Source organism: Hippocampus bargibanti, linkage group LG10, assembly GCF_051943395.1.
Source record: "Hippocampus bargibanti isolate YZ-2025 linkage group LG10, ASM5194339v1, whole genome shotgun sequence".
Lineage (NCBI taxonomy): Eukaryota > Metazoa > Chordata > Actinopteri > Syngnathiformes > Syngnathidae > Hippocampus > Hippocampus bargibanti.
The window spans coordinates 1,752,823-1,771,075 of NC_142743.1; the positions used below are offsets into that span (position 1 = coordinate 1,752,823).

The 18,253-nt window shown below is 43.9% G+C and overlaps 1 protein-coding gene across 4 annotated transcripts in view; it reads right to left on the minus strand.

The window, feature by feature from the left end:
* The window catches only part of glra3 (glycine receptor, alpha 3), a 70,282-nt gene extending 52,522 nt beyond the window's left edge, over nucleotides 1–17,760 (minus strand). For 2 of the 4 annotated variants that reach the window (XM_089005891.1, XM_089005889.1), the window contains exon 1: nucleotides 16,285–16,673. In XM_089005891.1, the coding sequence (XP_088862017.1) occupies nucleotides 16,285–16,349 (65 nt within the window). In that variant the 5' untranslated portion in view covers nucleotides 16,350–16,673. Of the gene's footprint in view, nucleotides 1–16,284 lie in introns of all 4 variants that reach the window. The other 2 variants (XM_089005892.1, XM_089005890.1) reach the window with 2 other exon arrangements.
* Between the last annotated feature and the right edge of the window lie 493 nt (nucleotides 17,761–18,253).

Consider the following 18,253-nt stretch of genomic DNA (forward strand, 5'->3'; position numbering starts at 1 on the left):
CCATGTCCATCTCATCCTGTAAACTTGGGCTCCCTGGCTCCTTTTCTGAAGTCAACAGTCTCAAACCTGGGTCATCAACTGGACAGTGACTTTGAACTTGATCGACAAATTGGTGCTGTTGTTAAATCCAGCTTCTTTCATCTCTTGACAGCTGGCTAAAGTAAAACCCCTCCTTTCTCATGAGCACCTTGAAGCAGTAATTAATGCCACCTTTGTAACATCTCGGCTCAATTACTGCAATGCTCTTTACTTTGGAGTCAGACAATCCTTAATGAGGCGCATCCAGTTGGTCCAGAATGCTGCTGCTCGCCTCTTTACTGGTATTCGTAAGAGGGATAACAGAACTCTTACTCTGGCATCCATTCCCTGGCTCCCTGTACATGTTAGAGTTATTTTCAATTTTATTATGATTTGTTTTCAAATCGCATCCACCCCTACACACCTTCCTGGCACCTCAGGTCTGCCGACCAGACATTATTAGATGTGCCAAAAAGAAAGCGGAGGCTAAGAAGGGATCAAGCTTTTTCCGTTGCTGGTCCGACTCTCTGGAATGACCTGCCACTGAACATTCCGCAAGCACTGTCACTGTCCATCTTTAAAACCCATCTCAAAACTCACTTGTACTCTTTGGCATTCGACTCAGCATGATTCCGACTTGATCTTCGTTTTACTCCCTGTTGCTTTCTACTATCTTTGTCACTGCTTTATTATCCATATATGATAGCTATCCGTGTTAAGCGCTTTGTTACAGTTCAACTGTTGTGAAAGCGCTATATAAATCAATATGTATTGTATTGTACAGTATTGTATTAAACTTGAGAAACCGTCTTCGCCTACCCTCATCACAAAGAACATCATTCAACTTGGTGATCCTTTCTATTCTTGAGCTAGCTGTAAACTCACAATACAAGACAAAAATATGGATATCCTCTATTGTGGACGGTGAGGGTCCATGAGTCATAACAGTAAAAAAATAACACCCTCTTTCATATTTTGCTGTAAGCTTCATGGGCCAATGAAAGCAAAATCAGATTCCAAAATTTTGAGAGGCTTACTTAATTTGCTAGGATACCAAATTGGCCAAAGTGCCTTTATCATTTATATCCAAAGTCCCTCTGCAAAAACAAAAACAAACAAAAAAGACAGCTTTAGATTATTCATCTGTCTGTCTGAATCTCCATTCTTCTTCATTAAACATGACACATTTCCTGAAAGAGTCAGACAGGGTTTTGTAAACAGATTTCATGACTGCAAAATATGTAGCTGTGAATTATGCACAGAAGGTCTGTTGCAAAACAACAGCCGCCTCCCACCCACTGCAATTTCTTTTAGTTTATTTATTCTTTTTTTTTGTGTGTGAATTTTTTTGTTCATTCTGCACCAACAGTAGGCAGATCAAACCCATAGTCAAATGCCTTAAGGCTGCAGGTCAGAGGAGAACTGCAGGCTGCAGTGGCATGGCCCACTGGCTGGCCGTCCGCGCCATATGAGCTAAACAGAGGAAGAGGAGAGGGGACAGTGTGTGATGTAAATCTGCATGGAGCACAATTCTCACAAGAACTCAAATGAATACCCAGGAGACATTGAAACACTTAGAAGGAATATGATGTTTTATATTTACGAATGAAAAAAATGGGCTTTGGTTTTCCAATAGCAAAAGGGCATGTGCTTGAGCACCACATGTGATTCGTTTCCGTGTAATCGTCGGATATGACAAGAGAGAACATTTCCAAAAATATCTTTGCTTACAGCAAAGACTGCCCTGGTAAACACACACACACACACACACACACACACACACACACACACACACACACACACACACACACACACACACACACACACACACACACACACACACACACACACACACACACATATGCACACACAAATTTGCACACGCACACACACGTGCACACACACTCACGTACATACACACACGCATACACACACATGACAAATCTTTTCAGGATCAACATTTACTTTGGCATTTTGGAGGTACGGCCATTTACTCTGATGAAGCGCGTAACCTTGATGATTTGGTTTGCCCTCAGTTTATTTAACCTCTTCGTAACAAAATCATACCCTGACAACAGAAATGACATCAGAAAAACGTTTTATAGCATCAAAAATACCCAAAACACGCAGGATGATATTTTTAGTCAAATGCAAAACACCATAAAAATGACTTAAAGTGTCCAAAAACTACTTCAAATTGAACCCGGAAGTGACCAGTTTCAGTAGAAGTCATTTGAAGTGATTTTACAAATTATGGACACAACTTGTCCGGGGCGTCGGTTGTCCGTTAAGGAAGGAATAGCAACTCTCATACCATTCTTGTTCCTGAGGTTCAGGAAGTGTCACATAGAATGTTATCACACAAAGTACAAGGGCATGCAGCACAGTGATTCCATTTAGCATTGTTAAAGTCTTGCTATGAGGTGACAGCTGTTCTTTAATTTCATAAATGCTGCCAAGTGGAGAGTAGAGCCCGCTCAAAGTGAGACGCTAGGAGTGTATTGCATTGATGTCAGACATTAATATCTTTGTAGTATTACGAACCTCTAAAAATTGAGGGCAGGGGGATAATTACAAAGCAGCGAAAACAAGTTCTCCAAATGTCAGATAAAATTGATTTTGTAACCCCAGAAGAAACCTGCATAATTTAAAAAAACACTGTTCTCACTGTCATATATGTCTTCATTTCTATCAAGCTGAGGAGTGAGACAAACACCAGGCCCCGAGCCAAAAGGCACTGACACAGAGAGGCTTCCTGGATACCATGTAGCCGTACACATATGCGTGCAAACGCACATATGGATAATTTGTTGTTCGTATGAGTGGATTTGGGAATGTCAATGTGTCGGCAAGGACTGTGTGAGTCATGCTGTGCATTATGGATGTGTGTTTATTTTGGACGGTTTCAGATGGTATCCAAACCCTTGATTTGTAAGCGCTGGGTTTGGAGGTGCAACGGTCTCTCTCTCTCTCTCTCTCTCTCTCTCTCTCTCTCTCTCTCTCTCTCTCTCTCTCTCTCTCTCTCTCTCTCTCTCTCTCTCTCTATATATATATATATACATACAGTAAAGTCTCGTTATATCGAAATCGGATATATCGATAGTCCCGGTTATATCGATACTATTTCTATGCACGCACGGAGAAAATTACATGCAAACAGGGTCGGATATATCGATAGTCCCGGTTATATCGATATTTTTTCAGACTCCCTTGAATATCGATATAACGAGACTTTACTGTATATATATAGGGAGCGCCATAACCAGGTGGCTGGCATAGTCTACCGAAACATCTGTGCGGAGTATGGACTGGAAACCCCACGGTCAAAATGGGAAACACCTCCCAAGATGGTGGAGAATGACCGAGCAAAGATCCTGTGGGACTTCCTGATACAGACTGACAAGATGGTAATGGCCAACCAACCAGATATCGTGGTCATAGATAAAGGGGAAAGGAAAGCCGTTGTCGTGGATGTAGCAGTCCTGAGTGATGGAAACATCAGAAAGAAGGAACATGGGAAAATCGAGAAATACCAAGGGCTCAGAGAGGAGCTGGAGAGAGACTGGAAGGTAAAGGTGATAGTCGTGCCTGTGGTGGTCGGAGCACTCGGGGCAGTGACCTCCAAACTGGACGAGTGGTTGCAACAGATCCCGGGAACAACATCGGATATCTCGGTTGAGAAAAGCGCAGTGCTGGGAACAGCACGGATACTGCGCAGAACCCTCAAGCTTCCTGGCCTCTGGTAGAGGACCCAAGATGAAATGGGGGACATACACCACCCATGGTGGGTGAGACGAGGATTTATATATATATATATATATATATATATAAAAAAATAAAAAAATCCTCGTCTCATGTTGGTTATATAACCAACATGTTAAAAAATAATTTATTTACTGCATTTCTATAATTTCATCAAAGCAATTAAACATACTGAGATTCATTAATATTTTAATAAAGTTAAACTTGAGGCAGCATCCTAAAACAGAGCAGTCACGTGGTGCGTCATTCTCCAATTTTAATCATGAGTCATTTTGATAGTATGCTAATATAGATACATAACACACGTGGTTTCTTCATTGTGAGGCTTATACAATATAAGGCTTTTAAATGATTATTTTGGCTCCAGACTGATTTTTTTTATGGCTCTTTATACATTTTGTGTTGGCGACCTAGGCCCTAGGCCTAGGGTTTGATTGAACCCAGGTTAAGAACCACAGATATATAATATATAATTCCAGCTGTGGCTGTCCTGTGTGGAGTTTGCATGTTCTCCCCGGACCTGCGTGGGTTTTCGCTGGATACTCTGGTGTCCTCTCACATTCCAAAAACAGGCATGGCGGGGTGATTGAACAGTACAAATCATCTCTCGGTGTCAGGGTGGGCATGGAAGGGTGTTTTTTTCTGTGTCCTCTGCGATTCATTGGCCCCCACATGACCCTCATGAGGATAAAGTTGAAATAAAATGTATTATTATTATTATTATTATTATTATTATTATTATTATTATTATTATTATTATTATTATTATTATTATTATTACTTATTATTATTACTTATTATTTTTGATCCAGCTTAAGTTTAATTTCATTGTAGAGCAGCACAGTTTGTAACCGGAAGCAATGTCAGTCAGCTGGAGGACTTGCACAGAAACAGTAAGTCAAGAGATCAGTTATCAACAAGCCAGAAAAAGTCAAATTTTAATTCAGCACAATCCACACACATTTTACGCCTTTGGTGGCATTGCAGATATCTACAGGTTTGAGTTGTCATTGAGTAGCAGTTCTGTGAGATTTAAGGTAAAAAAAAAAATGATTCTGTTCGGCGATGGTTAAGAGTTATGAGAACTGTTGTTAATTGAATTAGCACAATGACTTGTTACAAGAGTGGTTAAGGTTATGTTTGCTTATTTCATTTCTGTGAATTCAATATTGCCTTATTTTCTATGTTAGTTTCCCTTTCTATACACTACTAAACCTGTGGACCAAGAGGAAAATCGTCAGAGTCGCGGTGTTGAAGATGGCTTTAGCAGACTATCCAAATCAGGCTGAAACAGTGTGTGTGTGTATATATATATATATATATATATATATATATATATATATATATATATATATATATATATACAGTAAAGTCTCGTTATATCGATATTCAAGGGAGTCCGAAAAAATTTCGATATAACCGGGACTATCGATATATCCGACCCTGTTTGCATGTAATTTTCTCCGTGCGTGCATAGAAATAGTATCGATATAACCGGGACTATCGATATATCCGATATCGATATAACGAGACTTTACTGTGTGTGTATATATATATATATATATATATATATATATAGAGAGAGAGAGAGAGAGAGAGAGAGAGAGAGAGAGAGAGAGAGAGAGAGAGAGAGAGAGAGAGAGAGAGAGAGAGAGAGAGAGAGAGAGAGAGAGAGAGAGAGATAGATAGATAGATAGATAGCACACAAACATTCACCATTGTCAACTGAAAAGAAGCCATGATAGTGTTGTTAGCAGCTTACAAGAGGAGAGACGTCGAGCAGACGTCATTACTAAAACATTAAAGACACGCACGACTCTTTGTGTGCACGCATGCAATGCATTATGTAGCTCCCAAACCCCCCAACCCCACCATCTCAAACATCTCTCTCACCCACCTCTCTTTCATATTACCATATTTATTTAAATGTAGACATTTCTTTACAGGTCATGCTTACTAGAAAGAACTCAGTAGAAGAAAGTAGGCAGAGTGTTGGTCAGGACACTATTTTGTTCAATGTGAAGGTACAGTCAGTGATTCGACTTCACATGAACTTAGGACCAAATGGTCTAAAGGTGTGTAAACTTGCCAAATGGGCAACACTTCCACATAGTTCCTCTTGTACGAGAATATGCAAAAGTGTGGAGTGATTTCTTCAACCTGGTTAAAATGGAAATAGCGAATTTTGCATCTTTAAATATTGTGTCTGAAAGGTGGGTGCATATCACCATGCATGCTCGGACAACTATGGGTCAGGCAGAATTAGAGGAAGCGCGGATAACTTTTGTAAACGTTTTAAACTAAAATGATCTTTCAACTTTATATTTTCCTTGCGTGAGGTAAGGCAGGATCATTAGCCCAATGACTTTGATGAAGATTGTTTTTTTAATGTGACCAAAAAGAATGACAATGGTCATTGGATCTTACGATCAAGATTGTGCCGGCGTGAGTGGCAGTTACGGTTACACGTTCCCTAGTATTGTCCCTGTTTTTTTCCTTTTCATTAGTTTTCTGCGACCCTACGCGGCTTAGTTAAAGGAGGGAAGAGTTGCTTAGCATTGAGGGATCCACGTTTGGACTCTTCACCAGCACAACAAAATCCACAAGACCAATAAAGCATTTGCACATTCTGCTGCACTTTCCTTCACTGAAACTGCCACCCAGATTCCACGATACATCTTGTGTTTCCTCCGAGCTGAAGGAGCAAAGGTCGTGAACTATGCAACTATATCAACAAAGAATGGTGCACTGATGTCACACAACTCGATGCACACTGCAGCCCAGACTTGGAGTCACTGTCTTTCAACTGCAAGCCATTATACTCGCCAGGTGAGTTCACCTTCTTTATTTTAGTCGCTGTCTACATTGCGCCACAAGCTAATGCTAACACATCGATACAAATGCTATGCCATGTAAACAAATTTGAACTAAAATATCCAGAGTCACCCCTTTATCATTTTGGGCGATTTTAATCGACCACATTGCAGCACATTGACTGTTTCACCAGAGTAGGCAACAATCTAGATCACTGCTACACAGCTATCAAAGGAGCACGCCGATCGGTTGCCAATGCAGCATTGGGTCTTTCTGTCCACTATCTAAAACACTTAATTCCTACATACAGACATAAACTCAAACCGGTTGTTAAGACTGTAAAGAAATGTAGAGATGAAGCAAAGTTAGCTCTACAAGAATGCTTAGACTGCACCGATCGAGGCAGTTTTGAAACATCAACGGCCACACCGGATGTATACATATACAATGTAACATACTACATTAGTTTCTGTGAGGATATGGGTACCAACGAAGTCCTTCCGTTCCTTCAACAATAATAAGCCATGGTATACTCCAAAACCCAGGCAGCTTAGGAAAGAGAAAGATAGTCACATATAGAAACGGAGATCGAGCACTTTACAAACATGCCAAGAACCAACTGACAAAGGAAATTAACATTGCAAAGAAAAGTTATGCGGAGAGGCTTAAAAAAACAGTTCACTGCTGAAGACTGTATCGCTGTGGAATGGCCTGAAAGCAATCACAAATAATTGGTTAAGATACCCCCCCCCCAAGCAGTGAACAATAAGGGTCTGGCTGATGAGCGAGACACCGTTTTTTTGCCGATTTGAAAAAGACACTCCCATTACACAAATCTGCCACCACAAGCAGAAACTACAGTTAAGACAGTTAAAACATGGACAGATGAAGCAAAGTTATCGCTACAAGAATGCTTAGACTGCACTGATTGGAGCGTCTTTGAAACTTCAACGGGCACATTGGATGAATACACAGACACTGTAACATCATACATCAGTTTCTGTGAGGACATGTGCGTACCAACAAAGTCCTTCCGCTCATTCAACAACAACAAGCCATGGTTCACTCCCAAACTCAGGCAGCTTAGGAAAGAGAAAGAATCCACATTTAAAAGTTGCGATCGAGCAGTTTACAAACTCGCCCGAAACAGACTGACGAAGGAAATTAACATCGCAAAGAAACGTTATGCGGAGAGGCTTAACAAACAGTTCTCTGCTAACGACTCTGCATCGGTGTGGAATGGCCTGAAAGCAATAACAAATTATCGTTTACCTTCCCCCCAAGCAGTGTACAACAATGGTATGGCTGATGAGTTAAATACATACTTTTGCCGATTTGAAAAGGACACCACCATTTCCCCGGTCTGCCCACCATTACCAGAAACTACCGTATCTCCGCCCTCTGCCCTACAGATCCACGAACTGGACGTTAGACGGCTCTTCAAGCAGCAGAAGATCAAGAAAGCTGCAGGACCTGACAGAGTGTCCCATCCTGCTTCAAACAGTCTACTATCGTCCCAGTTCCAAAGAAACCAGCACCCTCGGGATTGAACGACTATAGACCTGTCGCTCTGACGTCTGTGGTCATGAAGTCCTTTGAACGCCTCGTGCTGAACCACCTAAAGAACATCACCGGACCTCTGCTAGATCCTCTTCAGTTTGCCTACCGGGCAAACAGGTCTGTGGAGGATGCAGTCAACATCGGACTGCACCACATCCTCGACCACCTTGACAACACAGGAACCTACGCAAGGATCCTGTTTGTGGACTACAGCTCTGCGTTCAATACCATCATCCCAGAACTCCTCATCCCCAAACTTCTCCAGCTTGGTGTGTCCCCCACGATCTGCCAGTGGACCCTCAGCTTCCTGACAGGACGGACACAACAGGTCAGACTGGGAAATATATCATCCTCAACACGAACCACGAGCACTGGAGCCCCGCAGGGATGCGTCCTCTCTCCATTGCTCTTCTCTCTCTACACGAACGACTGCACCTCAACGCACCCAGCTGTCAAATTCATAAAGTTCGCAGACGACACCACGGTCATCGGTCTCATCAAAGACGGCGACAAGTCTGCGTAACGACAACAAGTGGAGCAGCTGAGCTGAACACGCTCAAGACAGTTAAGATGATCGTGGACTTCAGGAAACATCCATCACCACTGCTACCCCTCACACTATCCAACTACCTGGTGTCAACCGTTGAGACCTTCAAGTTCCTGGGAATCACAGTCTCCCAGGACATGAAGTGGGAGGTCAACACCAACTCTATCCTGAAAAAGGCCCAACAGAGAATATACTTCCTGAGGCTGCTAAAGAAGCATGGCCTGCCACAAGAGGTGCTGCAACATTTCTACACGGCTGTCATCGAATCCATCCTGTGTTCTTCCATCAGCGTTTGGTTCGGGGCCGCCACAAAAATGGACAAAATCCGACTTCAACGGACAGTTAGGACGGCGGAAAAAAATCATTGGCACCGCCCTACCCACTCTCGAGGACTTGCACACTGCAAGAATCCAAACTAGGGCGCAGAAAATCCTACTGGACCCTTCGCACCCTGCCCACCACCTTTTCCAGCTACTCCCCTCAGGCAGGCGCTACCGATCCATGCGCACCAAATCCAGCAGACATTTAAACAGCTTCTTCCCCCAAGCCATTAACTCTTTGAACTCTTTCAACTCTTTCAACAGTAGCCAAAATGGAACTGTATAGTGCCACTTAGCAGGTTTTTTTTTGACGACGATACTAGTGCAGCGTGTTCTACCGGAAACAAATTCCTTGTGTGTTCTACATACTTGGCAATAAAGATGATTATGATTCTGATTCTGATCTAAGCCCCCTTCCTCTCCCCTACAGATCGACGAACTGGACGTGACAAGCATCAGAAGATCAACAAATCTGTGGGGACCGACAAAGTGTCTCCCTCCTGCCTGAAAGTCTGCGCTGACCAGCCCGCTCCGGTCTTTGCATCACTCTTCAACAAATCCCTGGAGCAGTGTGACATCTAATCCTGCTTCAAACAGTCCACCCATACCAGTTACCAAGAAACCGCCGACATTGGAACTGAACAACTGACTACACGCCTGTCGTTCTGACCTCTATGGTCATGAAGTCCTTTGAAAGCTTTGTGCAGATCCATCTAAAGAACATCTCCGGAACCCTCCTGGCCCCTCTTCAGTTTGCCTACCGGGCAAACAGGTGTATGGAAGATGCAGTCAATATCGGGCTGCACCAAATCCTCGGGCAACACAGGGACCTACGCAAGGATCCCGTTTGTGGATGTACACTCTGCAATCAACACCATTATCCCGGAACTCCTCACCCCCAAACTTCTCCAGCTTGGTGTGTCTCCTACGATCTGCCAGTGGATCAGCTTCCTGACGGGACAGACACAACAGGTGATACTGGCAAAAATATCATCATCAACAAGCACCACTAGCACTGGAGTCTCACGGGGATGTGTCCTCTATCCACTCCTCTTGTTCCGCTACATCAGAGGTCTCCAAAGTCGGTGCTCGAGGGCCGCTGTCCTGCCTGTTTTCCAGCACTCCGAGGAGCAACGAACGCCATCCACTATGGAATTGTCTGCTGGTCAGGCAGCATCACCACCCGGGACAGGAAAAGACTGGAGTGCCTTGTGAAGAGGGCCAGTTCTGACCTGGGCTGCTCGCTGGACTCTCTGGAGGAGGTGGGCAAAAGACGGACGCTAGCTAAACTAAAAGCTATGATGGACAGCCCCTCCCACCCCCTCCTGGCCACCCTGACAGCACTGGGTAGCTCCTTCAGCCAGAGACTGTTACACCCGCGCTGCAAGAAGGAGAGGTACCGCCGCTCGTTCCTACCGACTGCTGTCAGGCTTTGCAATTCACAATGATCACGTGAAAAAAAATGGACACTTGTAAATATGGGTTGATGCAATATATCAATATGCCTTTCTTGATGCTTGCACTATGTACACTTTTTTTTTTATGAAACGGTTTTGCACATTTACATTTGCACAGTATACAGTTGACATTTTTATTTTGTTATGCTTAGAATATCTTGTTTTCTATCATTTCACCCCCTCCACCCCATCCACTTTCAAATTGCTCCTGAGGACTGCAAATTTCCCCATTGTGGGACGAATAAAGGTTTTCAGATTCTGATTCTGATTCAACAGTGCAGGTGAGCCTTGGTTTTCCCGATGTTGGTCTGGAGGTGATTCTGCTGGCACCAGTTCACAAAGTCCTTGGTCAGTCCCCTGGTCTCCCGATCATCTCCCTCTGTAATGAGGCCGACAATAGCTGAGTCATCAGACAACTTCAGAAGGTGGCAGGTTGGAGTGTTGTAATTGAAGTCTGAGGTGAACAGGAATGGAGCCAGGACTCGCTCCTGCGGCGCTCCGGTGCTGCAAAGAAGCCTGTCCGACTCACAGTTCTTTGCACTCACGTACTGGGGCCGGTTTGTGAGGTAATCTGTAATACAAAATGTGAGATGGTGGCCTCTTCGCCATGCCGCAGCTTGTGCCCTAGTGGATTGGGCTGGTTGGTGTTGAAGTCACTGGAGAAATCGAAGAACGTGATCATCACCGTGCTCCCAGCATTCACCATGTGCAGCAGCACCGAGTGGAGGATGTAGTTGATGGCATCCTCCACACAGATGCTGGGCTCGTAGGCTAACTGTAGTGGGTCCAATGATGAGCTCGCGCAGGTGGGCAAGGACATGTCTTTCCAGGCGAGGACAAGTCTTTCCAGCGTCTTCATGAGGTGAGACGTCAGCGCCACTGGTCTGTAGCTGTGGAGCTCCTTCGGTTGGGCGATCTTGAGCACTGGGCTCAGGCATGACGTTTTCCATAGTTGTGAAACTCTGACCAACTTCAGGCTCAGGTTGAACATGTGCTGGACAATGACACAAAGCTGGTCGGAGCAGGTCTTGAAGAGTCGGGAACTGATGTTGTCTGGACCTGCTGTCTTCCTCACTTCCATCCTCCTCATTTGTTTCCGCACCTGCGCGGTTGTGACAGACGGGCAGGAACCAGGCGGCAGAGTGGCGGCTGAGGGTGTGGCATTAGTTTAGACGGCAGTTGTTTGTTGTTTGAAGCTGGTCGCGAGAGGGGGCAGGAAGGGGAAGTCCACAGTGAGAGTGGGTGCAGGTGCACCTACAGGTGGAGTGAAAGTGGGGCGGGTGCGACAATCGTCTTGTCAAGCCGATTGAAAAAAATGGTTGTTCATCAGCCCAGTCCTTGTCTTTTTCATTCTATGTCACTGGGCTTTTATGGCCTGAGATGATTTTCAGAATCAGAATCAGAATCAGAATACCTTTATTCGTCCAGCAATGGGGAAATTCTCGCTACAGATCACAATGTCATCTACAAACATCATGGTCCAAGGAGATTCTTGTCTAACATCGTCTGTCAGCCTGTTCATCACCATAGCAAACAAGAAGGGGCTCAGAGCTGAGTCCCACCTCCACCTTGAATTCCTCAGTCATACCGACAGCGCACCTCACAACTGTCTTACAGTCATGATACATGTCTTGCACCGCTCTGACATACTTTTCCGTCACTCCAGACTTCCTCATGCAATGCCACAGCTCTTCTCTGGCCACCCTGTCGTACGCTTTCTCCAGATCTACAAAGACACAATGCAATTCCTTCTGACCTTCTCTGTACTTCTCTATCAGCATTCTTAAAGCAAACACTGCATCTGTCGTACTCTTTTTTGGCATGAAGCCATGCTGCTGTTCACAAATGTTCACTTCTGCCCTTAGTCTAGCTTCAACTACTCTTTCCCAGAGTTTCATTGTATGGCTCATCAACTTTATTCCTCTGTAGTTAGTACAACTCTGCACATCTCCTTTGTTCTTAAAAATGGGCACGAGTACACTCCGTCTCCATTCTTCAGGCATCTGTTCACCATCTAAGATCTTGTTGAATAACCCAGTCAGGAACACCACCGCCACCTCTCCAAGACACTTCCATACCTTGATTGGTAAATCATCAGGCCCGAGTGCCTTTCCCCCCTTCATCCTCTTCAGTGCCCTCCTCACTTCATCCTTGCTAATGCTTGCTACGTCTTGGTCCACAACAGTCACGTCGTCTACTCTTTGTTCCTTCTCATTTTCCTCATTCATCAATTCTTCAAAGTACACTTTCCATCTTGCCATCACACTACTGGCACCTATTAATATATTGCCATCTCTATCCTTAATCACCCGAACCTGCTGCAGGTCCTTACCATCTTTGTCTCTCTGTCTCGCCAGCCTGTAAAGATCAGTCTCACCTTCCTTGCTGTCTAGCTGAACATACAAGTCATCATAGGCCTCTTGTTTGGCCTTTGCCACCTTTACTTTAACCGTGCGCTGCATCTCCTTGTACTGCTGTCTACTCTCGTCCGTCCTCTCAGTGTCCCACTTCTTCTTTGCTAACCTCTTTCTCTGTATACACTCCTGCACCTCCCCATTCCACCACCAAGTCTCCTTATCTACCTTTCTTCCACTCGATACACCAAGTACTTTCCGACCTGTGTCTCTGATTATGTTCGCTGTAGTTTGCCAGTCATCTGGAAGGACCTCTTGCCCACCCAGTGCTTGTCTTACCTCCTTCCTAAATGTCATGCAAAACTCTTCCTTTTTCAACTTCCACCATTTTGTCCTCACTTCAGCCTTTTGTTTCTTCATCTTCCTCACTGCCAGCGTCATCCTACACACCACCAACCTATGCTGTCTGGCTACACTCTCACCAACCACTACTTTGCAGTCACTGATTTCCTTTAGATGGCACCGTTGACACAAAATGTAGTCTACCTGTGTACTTCTGGCTCCACTCTTATAGGTCACGCTATGTTCCTGTCTCTTCTGAAAGAAAGTATTCACAATAGCCATTTCCATTCTCTTAGCAAAGTCAACCACCATCTGTCCTTCAGCGTTCCTCATTTGGAGTCCAAACCTGCCCATTACCTCCTCATTATCTTTGTTTCCTGCGCCAACATGTCCATTGAAGTCTCCACCAATTACAACCCTCTCAGTTCTCGGGATGTTCTGTATGACTTCATCAAAGTCCAACCAAAATGTCTCCTTCTCCGCCAGCTCACATCCTACTTGTGGGGCATACCCACAAACAACATTGAACATCACACCTTCAATTTCTAGCTTCAGACTCATCATTCTATCTGATACTCTTTTTACTTCTAAGACATTCCTAACAAACTCCTCTTTTAAGATAACCCCAACTCCATTTCTCTTTCTGTCTTCACCATGATAGAACAACTTAAACCCTGACCCTAAGCGTCTAGCCTTGCTCCCTTTCCACCTGGTCTCCTGGACACACAGTATGTCTACCTTCCTTCTCTGCATCATGTCAACCAGCTCTCGACCTTTACCTGTCATTGTTCCTACATTCAAAGTTCCTACTCTTAGTTCTATACTCTTGGCGTTCCATTTCTCTCTTTTCCTCCGGGCACACCTCCATCCTCTCCTTCTTCGACAAACAGTGGTCAATTTTCCACTGGCACCCTGAAGGTCAACAGTACCAATGGCGGCCGTTGTTAACCCGGGCCTCGACCGATCCGGTATTGGATTCAGAGGTTTGATTCGCATATTTGTTTTGGCAAAAATTTTTACGTCGGATGCCCTTCCTGACACAACCCTCTGTATTTATCCGGGCTTGGGACCGGCACAATAAGACACTGGCTTGTGCTCCCTCGTGGCTATATTCCTGCCTTTACATGATGTCACATCATATTACGTATTAGGAGTCCTATTACGTCGCATCCTGTCCGTCTTATATGAATGATCTCCGAGCGCGTCGATCTCTCTTTTCCTCTCTGTCTCTCCTCAACCGACCTCACAATGTCCCTGCTGTCTACAAGATTAAAATAACTTCTTCTGTTTAACACCTGGCTTCCTGCTGATTTTACCATCCCACTTCTAACACCCTGAAGAGCGCTGAACCAGGAACGGACGATCACTTTTGACCCATCACAGACAGTTTGTGGCTTTGTTGGAGGAAAATGAGGCTGAACATGGTGACATAAGCTATCACTGCACTGTTAGTAGCTAAGCCTTGGCAAGGTTCTGAAAAGTGTCTGGGACCTGACAGACCAGATTCAGGAGTTCTGTATTCAGAAAGGTCACGATGTCCCAGAACTTTCAAATAATGACTGGTTGACCTCGGATTCCCTGTGGATGTGACTGCACTAATGTCAAAATGCAGAGCAAGGGCCTTTTTGTGCATGAGATGTCCAGTGCAGTGAAGGCTTTCATGACATAACTGCAGCTTCTCTCAAGCCAAGTGAAGGACAACATTCTGACCCACTTGCCAACACTTAAAGGACAACCGACACCATTTTTTTTGTTTCCTAACTGACATCAGAAAAATACATTTTATAGCATCTAAAATAGCCAAAACACGCAGGCTGATATTTTTTGTCAAATGCAAAATACCAATAAAAATTAGTGTCCCAAAACTATGTCAAAATGTTCGAGCCATCAGGACTCCAATGTAGCGTCCCAGAAAATGCACAAGATGGCGCCCAAGCTCCCTTGGAAATAGGCTGATTTGTCTGCTGGGAATTTGTGTCAACTCGTATCAAATAGTAGTCTTGGTGCAACACACAACGATTCACCATGGCGTTATGTATGTGTTTTCCTTTTAATTTCACCATCAACACGGATCAACACGAAGTTTACAGACCAAGCAAAGTACCCAAAATGCATTGTATGTCGCTTTCTCGGTCAGGGGCGGTCCAAACGTGACGTCACATGGGGATCGTCATCAACTCGAAAACAAGACTTCATGAATATTCAGCGTGAGTCAACATAAAATATAGCTATATGCCGTGGAATCTCTGTAACATACGCTCAGTAAAAGTCATTTGAAGTGATTTTACAAATTATGGACACAACTTGTCCAGAGGCGTCGGTTGTCCTTTAAGAAAACCAAAAGATCAGGTGATCACCTCCAAAAGTACTCAACCATGTTAGAAGCACTGAACGCAGAGTTTTCAAGGCGATTTCAAAACTCTTGAGAGTGAAATGCACATGGTTTCTTCTCCCTTCAATTGCAGTGTGGATAATGCACCAAGTGAAGTTTAGATGGAACTCATTAATCTGCAGTCTGACACACTTCTGGCAGATCACTTCCAGTCAGTCTCACTGTTGGACTTTTCCTCCGCCCTCAAAGTGGAGAACTTTCCACACATGAGGAGGCATGCTCAGAGGATTCTAGTCCTCTTTAGATCTACCTATCATTGTGAACACATTCTCAGTTATGAAGTTCAACAAATCCAAACACAGATCCTTTATGACCGATGACCACCTCTCAGCTGTCCTTCGCAGAGCCAATTCAGACATTCCGCCAGATTTCAATGCCCTTATTCAAGCCAAGAACAGACTGGATTATTCTCACTGAAGGGGTAACATGAAGTGGAAAACATTACAATTTATTGTTTGTGGAGATTAACAAATTAAAAATAAATTGCACTGGTTCAACAATTGTTTTTTTTTTTTTTTTTTTTTTAACCAATACACCACAATTTCACATAACCTAATACAGTATTCTAACTCAATACTACATGTACCGTATTTGAAATCCACTAGTCACACCAGGACAAGCTACTAGAACTCATCGATCCGAACTGTATCCCGGAAAGAGCATAACTTCCGTAAATCGCTTCTTGTATTGATTGATTCATTTCTTTGCAACCTCTTACCTAAGAAACAGCAACAGTCTCCAGACGAGTAGGAAAACTCCAGCAGAGTAGTTCTTGCTCTTCATCGCTCCAGCGACGTTCAGACGGACTCGCCCGAGCTCCTCGCTGCTTTTGGAGCTTTCAGCACCGCAAACGCAGCTCGTGAGTCTGCTGTAACGTGAACAGCGCTCAAAACATGCTACGCAAACCACAGAGTGCCAAAACTACATGGTTTTGTGATTTCATGGAATGGAAACATATATACACTTCGCATGACGCAAATTTATGTTTACAATTATTTACAAAAACTGCTAAACTCGGAAAACAATGATGAATTCGCGCATCCTCGCTGTTCAAGCTGTGTAGTCTGTCCTGGCTTCTTCGAGCGAAAGCACAGAGGCGGAGATAGACTCCTACCCGTGGATGAATGACCGTCCGCTAAACCAATCATCTTGTCTCGTTCACCCCAAACCGAGAGCATCTTAAACTACAAACCTGACGAAGTGGAGCTAATTCAACACACACCGTTGGATGCATCGTGTCCTTTGCATACATCCCCGTTGCTCTCCATCCGAATGCCCTGACATCTTCCCCCCTGTTTCTTTCCTCCATCTGTCTCAGAAACACTTTATTATTCTGCTCTGTTGAACAAAATTACATTGAGACGCATGTGGCTCATATTCCCTGTCGTAAAGTCAGTGAAGTTTCTGCAAGTTTGCCATATGTGGCCAAAGTGGGCGTGGGGACAGATGACAAGGGACTGAAATTAAATTTACAACTTGAATTAATTAAAGCTCAAGTTTTCAAAAAACATATATACAGTAAAGTCTCGTTATATCGATCGCTTATTACGATACTATTTTCATTTCCCTTGCACATTTCTAGTCTTTTTATGTATAATTAGTACCGTTTAGTACGATACCCGGTTATTCCGATAATCCGATTATTACGGTGCTCCTTTTCATCCCCTGCCGGCCATTTTTGTTGTTTATATCGATATATCCGTCGCGCCATTGGTCGACTTGGCCGTGTGACTTTGTCACGTGATACGCCATCGGTCGCGCCATTGGTCAACTTGGTCACGTGTCTTGGTTACGTGTCACGCCATCAGTCGCGCCATTGGTCGACTTGGTCAGGTGACTTGGTTACGTGCCCAGCACCCGTGTAGCAGAGCCATTTTCATTTTCAGACGCTAGCTCGTGTGTAGCAGACGAGATTGAAGTGTTTGTGTTAAAAGGTAAAAATGGGAAGCAGAAGAAGATTGATGACTTTTTTAAATTGTATACATAATACAGTAAGATGTAAGCGTTGCAGTTTCCCTGTTGTGTTATGTACATGCCCACTGTACTGTATATGAATGCAATCGTTTTTTGCAACAATGTTTCTTGTTTTGTCTGCTGAAGCGCGATGATTTTGAAAATTATTAACATTCCATACTGTGTATTAAAGGACAGCCGATGTCACTTTTTATTCAAATGCAAATAAAAATGACTTCACGCCAAGACGTCTTGCATTGCTTGTGAATCCAAACAATGGCTTCAGATTCGGATAATATGCTTTCTTGTTACACATCCAGTTATGAATATGTTTCAAATACACTGTCGTTCTGAAGATTAAAGCATACATGTTTACAATCATTAAAGAATTATATGTGCCATTTTGAGGCAACATTGGGGGAACATCTCTCACCCTTTTGCTTTTGTTTAATGCAGTTCGGCGCAGGATCGGATATATCGATAGTCCCGGTTATATCGATATTTTTTCGGACTCCCTTGAATATCGATATAACGAGACTTTACTGTACTTGGTTTTTCTGCTAAAGTTTCCGGGTCTGATTGTTGTCAGCTTGGTTGATTTGCATAGCGCTGCCTCCGCTGAGGGCTGAGGTAAAATGAGTATCCAATCACAGGATGCGTACATCATGTTCAACGCGAGGCCCTCTAGCTGGCCTTACTGTGCCAACTCGTGATCTGATTGGCTATCGCAACCG